Source organism: Sphaerodactylus townsendi, linkage group LG04 (genome assembly GCF_021028975.2).
Source record: "Sphaerodactylus townsendi isolate TG3544 linkage group LG04, MPM_Stown_v2.3, whole genome shotgun sequence".
Taxonomy (NCBI): domain Eukaryota; kingdom Metazoa; phylum Chordata; class Lepidosauria; order Squamata; family Sphaerodactylidae; genus Sphaerodactylus; species Sphaerodactylus townsendi.
This window is the reverse complement of record NC_059428.1, coordinates 156,044,877-156,059,128: the sequence shown is the minus strand read 5'-3', so window position 1 is coordinate 156,059,128 and position 14,252 is coordinate 156,044,877. Positions and strand designations below refer to the sequence as shown.

Below are 14,252 nucleotides of genomic sequence, written 5' to 3'. Positions count from 1 at the left end.
GGCAGTAGGCGCTGACTGCCAGGTGGCACCTTTTGCCGTATACTGGTAGGGTCGCCGCGAACACTCATGCAACAGTATTTGCTTGAGGTCACTATCGGTGCTTGTAGGAAAAGGATCTTCGGGTTGCTATTCTGACCAGGCAGAGATATAGCTCACTCCAAAGCAAGTTAGAAGCAAGTCCCACTGGACTCAGTGGAACTGACAATAAAGTGACTATAGAGCTGCGGCTTTGGGGGCAAAGCTACAGGTTATACTGCAGCTGTGACAAAGCTCCCTTCTCTGATGCAAAGCACCCCAGGGAGGCAAACATTTGTACAGGGAAGGGGAAGAAGGGGGTGCTTAAGCATAGCTTTCCCAAGATCCCCCAAACTAAGCTGATGTTCACCATGCCAACATTCTGGACCCAGGTTTCCCTTGCAAAAGTAAGTCTGAAAAACCCAGTGGGTAAAAGCTGCCTGGGGTTTGGACTTCTAGTGGAAAAACAACAGGACAGAAAAGGTATGCTTCCATCCTTTCCTTCTTGGAACTTTCTCCAGCAAGAACCACCTTCTCCAAAGGGTGCTTTGGGAGGGAGACAGAGATGGAAGGTCATCTGTACGTGCAGCGGGAAAGCAATATGGCTCCAAGTAGGTATAGTATAACTGCTCCAGATCCAGAGCTACAAATCGACCCTATAAACGCCCTGGGATCGGGCCAAGCAGTCATCTGATGAAGCATTCAAACTGACACAGATGGTCTGAACGACGGGAAGTAATATTAGATATTGCTGTTTTCTCCTGTATCGCTCCAGAAATGATGGCAACAATAAATGAGGAGGAGGAGGAGGAGAGGGAATATAGTACCTCCTAGAAGAGACACCAGTGAACACAGGTCATTGTGCATCCCATGGCAATGAGATCCCAGGGCTCCTCGGTCAAAGCCCAGCACTGTATCTACTGCACCATGTTGATTTTTATCTTGTGTGCAACTCCAGTAAGGCCTGGGAAACTGTATACCAGGGATACCTACGTTGCTTTAGGTTTTGCCAGAGTTTCTTAGTAAGGGAAAAGCAAGCCTGCCTTTGGCACAGCTGTCTTGTGCTGAGCAAACCCGGATGTGCACAGGAAACCTCTGCACAATGTGTATTGTTAGACAACAGATGTTTTTTCGAGTTATTACTCTCACAATGCAAATGATTTCCCATTCTTCACCCCTTTCGTTCGATGCCCTTGGAGACAGCGGTGTGTTGAACTACACCAAAAGCTTGATGAATTGCTCGTTCTTTTTTTAAAGGTCCCTAACACCCACAGCCTTGTTTCCCTCCCCTTTGCAAACTGCACTGGAACCCTCAGACTATTTAGCAGAAGACCCTGTAGAAGCAGCAGGGGCCGGCCGTATCGATCACACACTCCCGACTCTGATCCCAAGTAAGTAGCCAAAGTGTTGGTATTTGCAAGTGCCTGTCACAATTCAGTTACTAAAGGGTTAACTGTCTGTGGGTAAACCAGTGACTGAGGTCACTGTTTTATGGCCTGCTCTATTGATTAGCTACTGGTCAGTCAGTCAGACCTTGGATAAGTGCTAGTGGTCACGTAGCCCGAGGTTATAAAGTTAACGGTCTTTCTTTGTTTGAGCAGACACCATGAGACACCGTGAACCACGAGGAGATGACTACATGGTCAGTTAGAATTAGCTGACGTAGTCTTCTACTATAAATATGTAACGGAGAAGTATAGCTTGTTATTGTTTCATCTCCATGTAACCCTTCCCTAAACTAGTAAAGTATTTTTTAAACAAAAGCAACTCACGCTTAGCTTTATTATCTGCCTATCTTTATTTGCCACTGTGCATCTCTGCCACTTAAGAATCTCTCTGAATAGATTTTCAAACCCTACGCAAAGGAATGGGAAAGCCCTGTGGCCTGCGTCTTTCGGGTCATGCCCCACCCACACAGAAAAGGCGACGGAGAGAGAGAGAATCAAATAGCGCAAACGACCAAACATTAAAATTGCTTTAAGTCCTTACGAAGTGTATTAAATTCACTTATTAAACATTTTTGCTCAAGCTTAATAGCATTCGGGGGTGGGGGTTGTCCTTGGATTTGGGGTGCTGAGTGACAGGTAATGACTGACTGGTTAGTTCAGGGGTCTGCAACCTGTGGCTCTCCAGATGTTAATGGACTACAATTCCCATCAGCCATGCCAGCTTGGCCATGCTGGCAGGGGCTGATGGGAATTGTAGTCCATGAACATCTGGAGAGCTGCAGGTTGCAGACCCCTGGATTAGTTGCATGCCTGGCACACATAAAGCCCCGGGTGCAAATCCCCAACATCTCCTATTATACTGGCAAAGCTAACAGGTGGGAGGGGTAGTGGCTCTGCTTGGAATGCAGAAGGCTCTGGGTTCAATCCTTGGCATCTCTAGTTAAGGTCCAGGTAGCAGCTGATCTGAAAGAGCTTCGCCTGAGACTCTGGAGAATGGCTGCCAGTCAGAGCAGGCGATATTGACCTTGGTGGACCAAAAGTCGGATTCAGCTTCATGGGTTCAAGACCACTCTCTGCTCAGAATGGCCCGGGCAGCCAAGCTGTCAGTCAAAGAGTGAGACAAAATGAGAGCTGGTGCGACCAGCACTCTGAATTGAAACCAGGTTTCTTTCCTGCCATCCCCATTTTATTTTAGCTTTCAAAGGGGCTTCGACAGATTGATGGAGGAGAAGTCGGTCTATGGCTACCCATCTTGATCCTCCTGGATCTGAGATTGCAGATGCCTTAGCAGACCAGGTGCTCGGGAACAGCAGCAGCAGAAGGCCATTGCTTTCACATCCTGCCTGTGAGCTCCCAAAGGCACCTGGTGGGCCACTGCGAGTAGCAGAGTGCTGGACTAGATGGACTCTGGTCTGATCCAGTGGACTCTTTCTTATGTTCTTATGTTCTTATTTTTGCAATGATGCCAAAGATCTGTGGTCGCAGGATGTCGCTCACAATGACTATTCTCTGATAAAAGTCCCGCCTACGCTGTTTTGGGCTGTTGCCAATTCTGCCTTCACTGATGGGAAAGAAAAAAGAAAGGTTTCTCTTCATCTTGTTTAAAGGTCAATAGTTTCTGCAGAGTTCTCAGACTGGTCCCAACAGGAGGCTAGCTTATCTACTGCACAATACAGTCCTGGTCCACCATCTGCTCTCTGACACCCATTCCAACCCCTGGTTTTCCATAATCAAAGAAAAAATGGCTTCTATTGGACTGTCAGTGGATTTACTTTGCCCTTTGTCCTATTCAGAAGCCTATAGAAAATTAAAAGGTCAACTATTGGATAGAGAGTTCTCTACCCTAATCACCGCAGCCAAGAAAACATGATCCCCCCTGTAATTTTCTCTTCCATTTGAACAGGGCCACTTGGCACACTACCTGTATTGCTTAATAAACCCTGCTCAAAGGAGAGCCATAATGCTCGCCAGGTTTAATGTTATGCTTTCTGCCTTGTTACATGGTAGATTTAACAAGCAAGAAAAGGCTAAAAGATTGTGCCCGTGTAATGATGGCTCAGTTGAATCTCTGGCCCACCAATTACTACGCTGTTTCAGATTCAAGGAAATCAGATCCAAGTATGTGAACCTTACTTCTTTACATTTACCCGATCTCCCCGATTTATTTAGATTACACTACTTGCTGGACAATCCTGATCCTTCTCTCTGTATGATAGTGGCAGTCTTTCTCCTGGAAATTACCAGTAGATTTCCCTCCACTTAACATTTATTTCCTATACTATGTTTTTTTAATCAGTTTTTTACTATTGTTGTACCGTTGTCTATGCCAATAAAGGCTTGCTTGCTTGCAATACAGTCCACAAACACCTTCCCCGGTCACTTCACGGCATGACCTGCTTACGATGCGCTTGACCGACCTATAGTTGCCTCTGCCCCCTGAACGTGAAGAAAACTCCAGAAATCTGGATGATGTCCTATTGAGGAGCGACTGCCAAACAACCCCCTTGGTGCATACACATGTGCTTGAGATGGTGAGCATTTCTGTCAGATTTTTGTGGGTTGTAAGGAATTTGGTTCAGTTGAACAGGGGTGCATAAGACAATTGCTTTTAAGGAGGCTATTTCTGCAAAACTGGGCTGCCGTAGAAATTAAACAGCAGATGTCATTCTGAAATGAATTTCAAATACCGAATGCACCAAAACACTCCGGTGATTACTGCTCAGAAATATTTTTAAAGGGGAGGGAGGGGAAGATGAACAGACCATTAGCGATTATGTCTTAACTGTGATAAGCCAGTGAAACAGCATGGGGGGGGGGGGGAGCAAAGCAAAGAAATACAATAGCAATTAAGACTTAATAAGGTTAGCCTCTAAGAAACCAGTCATTAATCCTACAGAGACCCACAATTTCAACTTTCTCATGAAGTAGGAATGAAAAAGACATTGCAGCTGCATTCGCCCGTCTTGAAACGCTTCACTCCAGCCAGTCAGAACCAGAAATATTCAGTTTCTCCTTACCGAGCTGTAACATGAAGTACTTCCCCCAACCCCCAGACCCCAGGACTGGAAGATCAGAACTACTTTGCTGAAGATTATCCAGGTCCACCTAATTCAGCCTTTCTGTTACCTAAAATATTACATTTCATCCCACTTTCCTTACAATTCAGGGAACTATGAATGACTCATCTCATCCCTGCCCCACTTGATCCTTATAAACAACTCTATATAGTAGCTTAATCTAACAGAGAGCAGCAAGCCTAAAGGTCAACCAGTGTGCCTCTTGACCAAGTGGAGATTTACAGCGGGGTCTTTACAGTTCTAGTCCGACCCACTAACTACCATGCCGTGCCATCTCTTTCCAGTGTTCTGCCACCAACACTGACCAACCCACTGTCTCTGACAAACTCCGGAAGGTGTCGTGGTTAAGAGCAAGTAGATTCATCTCTTTTTACGATCTTACTATCTTCTTCTGGCCTGAAGACTGTGTTATCTATACTACATGCTGGATGGGCATGTCCTGTTAGACTGTTTTTATGCCCTGGGTTGTTTAAATAGCGGAGTTTGTTTTCTTGGTCTTGCTTTATTTTTTCATGGTTGTGCTCCAACAGTTTCATTGTTTTAACCATTAGCGGTCTCAAGCAGATCTCCGAAGAGGCAACATACAAAATTTCTAAATAAATAAATACTGTAATAATTGGGAGCCATGGCCATCCCTTGGTCTAAAACTCGGGGATATCCCTCCCTTAGAAGGCTTCATTCATTGCAAGTATGATACTGCTGGCAGGTAATGGATTGGAAAGGGCCAGGAACAGATGCAGGAGGGAATCTGGAAACAGCAGGAAGTGATAGACAGAAAGCTTGGGAAACACAGGTGAGTGAGGAGGTGGTGTCAGGGTGGTGGTGGTGGTGGTGGTGGTGGTGGTGGTGGTGGTGAAGAAGAAGAAGAAGAAGAAGAAGAAGAAGAAGAAGAAGAAGAAGAAGAAGAAGAAGAAGAAGAAGAAGAAGAAGAAGAAGAAGAAGAAGAAGAAGAAGAAGAAGAAGAAGAAGAAGAAGAAGAAGAAGGAGAAGGAGAAGGAGAAGGAGAAGGAGAAGGGGGAGGAGAAGGGGGAGGAGAAGGAGAAGGAGAAGGGGGAGGAGGAGGAGAAGGAGAAGGAAAAGGAGAAGGAGAAGGAGAAGGAGAAGAGGAGGAGGAGGAGGAGGAGAAAGAGGAGTTTGGATTTATACCCCACCTTTCTCTCCTATAAGGAGACTCAAGGTGGCTTATAAGCTCCTTTCCCTTCCTCTCCCCACAACCAACACCTTGTGAGGCAGGTGGGGCTGAGAGAGTTCCAAAGAGCTGTGACTAGTAGCCCAAGAGACGATAGGGCTGGAAAGAAGTAAGGAGGGATGGAAAGGAATGGAAAGAAGTTAGGAGCAAAGAGAAGAATGAAGATGGGGCCAGCCACTAGCCTTAAAAACTAAGAGCAGAGTGGGGCCCCATGACTGATAAGGACACCCCTTTTCCAACAGAGGAATGTTCAAATGGGAAGTGCGTATGGCTAGTAAACACAGAGAAAGCATTCCAAGAGAGGAGTCAAACATGGGGGTATGCCCTGGGTGTCACAGCTCCTTAGGGACAGCTCTGAGCCATTTGCAGAAAATGTACAGTTTGCAGCAACTAGTTTCAGGTCTACTGAATAACTGGACAAGAAGAATTCTGGTTGAGCACGAAATATGGAAAAAGAATTTGTCCATTTTCCGGAAAGAGAATCGTTGAGCTGAAGGCCACTTCAAAAACAACAGCTGGAAACTAGTCACTGACCTCAAAACATTTTTCCTTCTTCGCCTGATGCAGCAGTTCTGTCATCCCTGGGAGGAGCACTGGAAATATAAAGTGTTCTAAAACTTCTCTTGGAGGACCTGGGCAACAGCAACAACAACAACAAAAGCATACCATTTTTGTTGGCTGTAAGACTAATATCTATGCTGAACACGTGCATTTCCAAATTTCAGTTGATTTGGTGAACAAAACATACAGAGATTTGAGCTTAATTATATATTTGAGCATATATTGTCCCTCTTATCTCAACACGACAGGGTAATATTACACGTCATGCTAACAATGGCCCTTTCCGCACGGGCCAAATACAGAGCCCTGGTGACGGCAAAAACGCCATCCCCAGGGAGCTGTTCGCAACGGGGGCGCAGCTGCTTCGCAGCCGCACTGCCCTCACTCCTCCCCAGCAGCGCGAAGCTACTGTTTCCCAACCTCGCTCCCCGAGTGGGGTTTTTGGAAAACAGCGGCTTCCAACCGCTGCCGTGCGAACGGCAGCGGCTGGAAGGTGCCATCCCTCCCCCCTTTCCCAATCGACCTACCTTCCCTGCGACCGTCCGGCGTGTCGCCGAGGCCTGGGGACATGCCCCCTCCTGCCCTGCGACTCTGGAGCGGTCACACAGGGCAGGGGGGCGTGTCCCCTGGCCTTGGCGACAAGCCGGATAGTCGCAGGGAAGGTCAGTCTCGGCTTCGGGCTGATGGCGCAGCGCAGCCAGTTGCCTTCCCTGGGTTTCCGGACCGCTCGCGCGTAACAGTCCCCGGGTGGGGTGGAAGGGTTAGGTCGAGGCGTCATGTTTTAAAAAAGCAAAAAAACACCCAAAACCTAAAACCTAACACCTGTCCATTTAGACATTCCCACTCATCATAATGTAGTTTTTATTTTATTTCATTTCATTCGACTTATACTCTGGACTTTCCCAGCAGGGCTGGGCACTGGTAGATTTGCCCTCCCTGGGGCACTCACCTAGTGGAGGGGCAAATTCACCAGTGGATGGCTGCTGTGACTCTCCATGGCAGTGGAAAGTGGTGCTGAACACCTGTGCCCCTGTCATCACTGGCATCACACCCAGCTGTTGCCCCAGGCTTAAGGCTTATGCCACTTTTTTGGTAGCGCAAGTTGATTAAGCAAAATGGGGGCTTCCCAGCAGCTGGAAGGCTTTTTTGCATTCTTAGCATCCGCACATGCTGGAAAGCTTCCTTGGGAGCAGTGGGCCGGCGTGGCCATGGCTTGTCACCCGGCCCCTTGGATAGGGTTGCCCAACAAATAATTAAAACCATAAATCCTAATCTAAAATAGTGCAGGATAATGCATGCTTTGACTACGTTGCGGGGGAAAGGATATCGATAAAAGTGCGCCTCTGCTGGGAAAAGGCATTTGTGCTCTTGATGTCATCAAATGTGGACGGGGTCAACAACTCAGCAAAGTGACTGATGACCTTTGACACAGATGTGGACAATGGTTGCAAGCTCTTTCGTGTCTTGAAAAGGTGCCTGCACTAATTAAAGAGTGCAGTATTTATTCTGACATACATGTTTTCAGACTGGGTAGTTCAGGTGGTTGTGGTGGTACGAGGGGAAAGGGAGGCTGTGAAGGAACCCCTTCCTCCACTGGTGTCCATTCAACTTCATCTACATCGGGAAGTATCAGAATTCTTTCATCCAGAGAAGCCTGTGTAAAATCAAAGAGAATAACGTCAATACGGGGGGAGGTAGCAAAGCAATTCAAATCCTCAATACGTAGCCCGAGTTGCTTAGTAAGTACTCTAACTGCAGTCCTGCACAGTTACTCCAGTCTTAAACTGGAATGACTCTCCTTAGGATGGCACTGAAAAGGGGGCACAAAAATGTGGAAAGCTACAGAAACCATTTCTTATTATTCTCATTCCTAAAATCCTCTCAATTGTTCTATATGAGTGAAGAACTGAACTATTAAAACCACTAGATCCCTCTTTGAGATTATTTTATCCAGTGAATGCTTTGGGACTTTAACTTAAGGAAGGCAGAATGATAACAGATTTAAAAAAATGACTAACCCTCCCATGATCATAGGGCCAGGCTTGTTAATTTCTTCCAAAAGTAATTATCTATAAATGGGAGCTTGTTTGTTTGGGAACTGGAAAAAATCCTGTTGAAACATATTTATAAAACTGGCTTGAAGACACAGAGGAACAGCAGAAGAGCCTTTCTGCATTAGAGAAAACTTTCGAGACCACCCCGGATCATGGAATCGGTGCAGAACTCACTGTTCTTTCAGTATGAAGCTTCCACAGACAACACACAAAATGCCTTGAGGTACTTCCGAATTTGCGATTCAACTGTGCAGGCTCTCGTTGCATTTGTGACAGCAGGTGAAAATCACCCACGTTAAAAAGCAACTACATACCCTCCTCCTGCTCTGCCTGCCTGTACTCTTTTGATCAGTCAAGGGTGCTGTGTTCAAAAGGTACAAGCTGAGTATTTCAATAATGTGCCGATTCATAAGAAACAATACTGACAGCTTGAACAAGGACAGACAAAAACACAGCATACTGCTAAAGGTAGTCCCCTGGGCAAGACTGGGATATGTCCCTGCCTTTATTGTCTACTGGAGTTTAAAACAGCTCTGTGTGTGCGTGTGAGTTGCCAGCTGGGGAAGTAGGCGTAGTGAACTGCCAACGTTGTAGTACCAATCCAGACTGTGCAGTATATACAAATATGCATGCACACACATCGACCATGGTTTCTCAGAACTCCTGTGCCACAACTGGTTGTGGTCCTCAAATATCTTAGACCAGTGGTTCTCAACCTGTGGGTCGTGACCCCTTTGAGGGGCAAACGGCCCTTTCACAGGGGTCGCTTAAGACTCTCTGCATCAGTGTTCTACATCTGTAAAATGGATTAAATGTTAGGGTTGGGGGTCACAACAACATGAGGAACTGTATTAAAGGGTCACGACATTAGGAAGGTTGAGAACCACTGTCTTAGACCTTCTGGGATATTTTATTTATTTATTTATTTATTTATTTGTTTGTTTGTTTGTTCGTTCGTTCGTTCATTCACCTTTTATCTCGCCCTATCCCCACAGGGCTCGGGGCAGGTCACAACAGTTTGTAACACAATCATAAAAACATATAAAACCCAAAAATTACCAATACGACCTTAAAACAATAAATAACGCCATTCATTAAAAAGTTATTAAAACAGAGGGTAATAAATAATCCTCTTCCCTGACCTCTTACCCCCTTCCCCTGGCCTGGAGGCCGAGAAGATCTTTCTTCACTCCATCCAGCTGGCTGGGTGGAAAAGGCCTGGTGGAACAGCCACGTCTTACAGGCCCTGCGGAACTGCAACAACTCTCACATTTTGAATGCATGGAATATTTGACACCTGGGGCAAAGTACCTGTGCATTAGGACCCGTGCTTCCTTGAGACGTTTTTGGGAGTACAGGATGGAAAATTTACACTTACTCTTTCACAACAGAATCAAAGGTTTTCCTGTGTGGATGGTTTTACCTGAACAACAGAAACGGGTTCCTCTTTCAGTTTGATATTGTCAGGATGTTGAGGCTGCTCTGCTTCATAGTCTTTAAAAAAAGAGAAGGGAGAACCATCAGATGTTTATTGCTAATGTTGGAGGTCTGAATACTTCTCTCTCTGAAAACATGTGGAGACGGCGCTCGGGGCTGCAGAGCAGGCAAGCCCATGAATGCCAAGAACCTATTTAATAAGTTAAATTTACCGTTTTGGAATCTCCTTGTCTTAGGGAACCAGGGCAATGCTTCCTTTCCCAGTTAAAAATTTTGACCAGGAAGGAGATGAGCAAATTTGGCCTGATAGTTCTTTGGATGGGGGAGTTTCACGGAGAACTAAAGCAGCAAATGTAGGCTCCCAAACAAAGAGGGTGTAGTGATTGCAGTGTTAGACTAGGCCTGGGGAGGCCTGGATTCAAACCACCGGGGATAATAAAAATCTCACTGGGTGATCTTGGGCCAGGCTTCCTTTCTCAGTCCTACTTCACTGGATTGTTGTCAAGATAAACTGGAACAGGCAGGGGACAGATATGTTTGCCGGACTGAACTATGTGGAAGTTAGGTAGGATAAAAATGAGATAAACAATCCTGAAAGCACAGGGCTAGGGGGCCTTTGCATGTGTTCTCCCAGTAGGCGTTGCTGTGAATTTCTTGAGGCAACTCGTCTCCAAAACGTCAGGGCAGCTGCTGTCAACACCTTGATTCTCTCTTATGGATCTTATCTCACAAAAATAGGAACCCAAAGGACAGTCTAATTTGAGGAATGCAACTGACATGGGGGCTCTTCCTTGCTTAGGAACTGAAAAACAGTAAGCGTGCTCAGGGCTTCCCCTGCTATTAATTACACTCACATGACATCAACCATAATATCTGAGTTTTTACCACTTTATGAGATAATAATCTAATTTCCTCATCATGGGAATTTGCTGGGATAGATTCATATGGGAATCGGATTAGTGCCTCATAAAAATGGAGGCAACAACATTATCGCTTAATTTGGTGTGCAGCAAAACAGATGCTCTCTCCTTCTAGTTGTCCAAACCCAACGCGAGTCTGCTTTTGCTTGGAATGCCCCTGGGGACAGCTGAAACGAAAAGGAATCGTACAATTTCATACAGATGAAACTGGCCATTCCACCTGGTGTCTCTTTGGACCACTAGATGCCCTGGATTTCCAAATTATATATTTGAAAAACCTACCAGGGAATTCCATAGTCATCACTCCCACACGGGTCAAAACACGCATGAACAGTTTGATTTTAGGATAAGAATCTAATAGTCATCACCCCACGCATGTGAAACAACAGTCCCTGTCGCTGGATTTTAGGATAAGAACATAAGAACATATGAAGAGCCTCGCTGACTGTATTCAGAGTCCAGAGCTGTCCTAATCTAATCCAGCACCTCTGCTACCCCGCTGTGGCCCACCAGGTGCCTTTGGGAGCTCACAGGCAGGAGGTGAAAGCAATGGCCTTCTACTGCTGCTGCTCCCGAGCACCTGGTGTGTTAAGGCATTTGCCATCTCACATCAAGAAGGATCAAGATTAGTAGCCAAAGATCGACTTCTCCATCAATCTGTCCAAGCCCCTTTTAAAGCTATCCAGGTTAGTGGCCATCACCACCTCCTGTGGCAGCATATTCCAAACACCGACCACACGTGGCGTGAAGAAATGTTTCCTTTTATTAGTCCTAATTCTTCCCCCCAGCATTTTCAATGTATGCCCCCTGGTTTTAGTATTGTGAGAAAGATGAGAATGAGGGAATGGGGACAGCGATTCAGCTCTTTCCTGACTTGAGTAATATTGGGATGTGAGGGTGGCTGCGACATCTGTCACCCCACTGATCACCAGGGTTGATTTGACTGATCTGGCTAGGCAGGTGTTCCCTATCTCCCTCACTGCTCCATGTGTGTCTCTCGAAGCTGGGTGCTCAGTGGAAGACCATCCCAGTTAGGAGTGTACCATTCTTTGGTCAAGGGTATAATATTGTGGAATTGCTATAGCCACCCAATACTACAGTAGCACGACAGTACTACTGAGTACTTGCCTAGTACTCAAGCCGCTCTAAGTCTGTTGTGACAAGAAGAGCAGCATAGAAATCTAAGAAATACAAACATAAATAGAACCTTTTCAAGCATATGTGCTTTTCCATCTCATTTCCATCTTCGCAACTACTGTTTGAGGTAGGCTAGACTGATAGAAAACTATTCACCCAAAGTCACCCAGGGAGCTTCATGACAGAGAAATGGTTTGATCCCCAATCTCCCAGATTCTAGACCACTATAGCATAAAAAGCGGTCCTAATCGCTATAGCATAAAAAGATCCACAAAATATGGGACTAGAATCAACACATGTCTGTTTCACGGTACCATCTAGTTAGGTTGCAAGTCCAATAGTTACTTCTTCAGAATTATGAGAATAGCCCATCTTTGCAGTGAATTAAGTCTGCACTTCTCAGAACAACAACCAGGCCTCTTATGGTGGTTATGGCTCTCTTGCAGGTGGGCCACAAGGTGGGAGGGAAAGAAGGAACAGGGTGAGCTGGGAGAAGAGGCTCTGGAAGACTACGGCCCCTTCCGCACATGCAGAATAATCCACTTTCAATCCACTTTCAGTGCACTTTGCAGCTGGATTTTACTGTGCAGAACAGCAAAATCCTCTAGCAAACGATTATGAAAGCAGATTGAAAGTGCATTATTCTGCATGTGCGGAAGGGCACTAAATGGCAAATCTAAGTTTGCCTCTGCAAAGTGCAAAATGTCCTGGATTTGAACGCCACTGGGCAGAAAATTTGGGTAGAAAGGAAGTAAACAGACAGATGCTTAGTCATAAACAGACATAAAAGTAAAGAAATCAGAAAAAAAACACATTTTGTAACACAAAAAAATAAAGCGTGTTACTGGAACAGAAACTGACATGCAGCATGTCTGGATACTGAGGTGAATTTCACAGCACTGACAACACCAAACTTGTCAACAGTATATAAGCAAACAACAGTGTACAAGCAAACAAACTTGTCAGCAGTGTATAAGCAAACAATTAATATATAATTAATGCACAGATAAGCCCATTAACTGTAGACTAGTCTCATTTATACAATATTTTCAAGAGTATATGTTTTTTGTTGTTGCTTACATAGCATGCACAGAAATTAACATTACCCAACAATGAACATTTTCTGAAGTAAAATCCCCACAGCACACAATCTGGATGAATATATAGATACCTTGGATATCAACAAGATTGCTCTTGAATGAGTGGATTTCAGTATTTCCCCCCAGATTTTTTTTTTAATTCCTGAGGGAAAAGAAAAGCAGATTCTGGGGTTGTTCTAGCTAGGCCTTCGCCTCTTTCTCTCAGTGCTGATATGCCGCTATATGTTCACAAACACATAACACAAGACAAAATCCCTCTGTCAGCTTCGACTGAGGTGAGATTTTGCCTTTGTAGGAGAGAAAAGATAACAAGGTGCCGTATTGAGATGCAAAGAGGCCCTTGAATATTCCATTTGTGAGGTCTCTGCCAGTCCTCCACCGTCAGGACTAGAGGAAGATGGAGGAGCGTTTTACACAAAATCGAGTAAAGCCGAGGATGACAACGGGTGTTTAAAATCCCACCATTCGCAATTCTTCCTCTGAAGGACGTCATGCGTTATTGTTAAGTATTGTAGCGATTGGGGGGGGGAAAAAGCACAAATAAAATAAACACACCTATGACAGCCTCAAATATACGCGTGTGTGTGTGTGTGTATGGTTGTACATATGCTTGTTGTGAGTTGCCTTGAGTCTTCGGAGATATGAAGGGATACAAATGTAAACAATAAACAAACTACACACACGCACGCATATATGTGTGTATATATGTGTGTGTGTGTGTGTGTGTGTGTGTGTGTATATGTGTATGTATTATATATATATATACATAATACATAAGCATACAAATACACATACACACACACTGCACTATATATTTTTGACACTGCTGCCAGAGTCCCCCTAGATGTTGAGACCTTAGGTCAAACCTATGGGTAAGCCCTTAAATGAAGGGACGGCCCGCAGTTGCAATCCCAAACGGAGTTCCGCCGGCCTCAGCCCATTCATCTCAATGGGCTCAGACTGGCGCAACTCTGCTTAGGATTGCACCGTGAGGAAGCTTTTTTTGAAGCAAGTGTTGTGGAAGCCAGCCTCAGTCGGACTACTTGGGACTAAGCCCCATTGGATTTAATGGGACTCCTTCCCTCAGCAATGGCGCCTGACCGGACGGGCCCCCGCAGGCAAACGCGAAAGAGAAGAAGCCCCTGAGGAAGAAAAGGGCGCCAAAGCGGGCGAGGGGGAAAGAGGCTCTGCCCGGCGCCCACCTGCGCAAATCTGCTCCCAGAGGCTGAGGGGCGCCCGGCCCTTCTCAGCCACCGCCGCCGCCGCCATGCCCAGGGAGCGGTTGCTAGGCAACCCCAAACGCAGGCCGGGCGG

The 14,252-nt window shown here is 45.7% G+C and overlaps 1 protein-coding gene across 1 annotated transcript in view; it reads right to left on the bottom strand.

Annotated features, from left to right (window-relative positions):
- Positions 1 to 14,249, bottom strand: part of IQCK (IQ motif containing K) — an 18,497-nt gene extending 4,248 nt beyond the window's left edge. The window contains exons 1-4 of the mRNA XM_048494187.1: positions 14,141 to 14,249; positions 9,768 to 9,838; positions 7,806 to 7,944; positions 6,264 to 6,361 (exon numbers count right to left, since the gene is read on the bottom strand). Coding sequence (XP_048350144.1) covers positions 6,264 to 6,361; positions 7,806 to 7,944; positions 9,768 to 9,838; positions 14,141 to 14,207 — 375 coding nt within the window. The 5' untranslated portion in view covers positions 14,208 to 14,249. The remainder of the gene's footprint in view (positions 1 to 6,263; positions 6,362 to 7,805; positions 7,945 to 9,767; positions 9,839 to 14,140) is intronic.
- Positions 14,250 to 14,252: the final 3 nt, after the last annotated feature.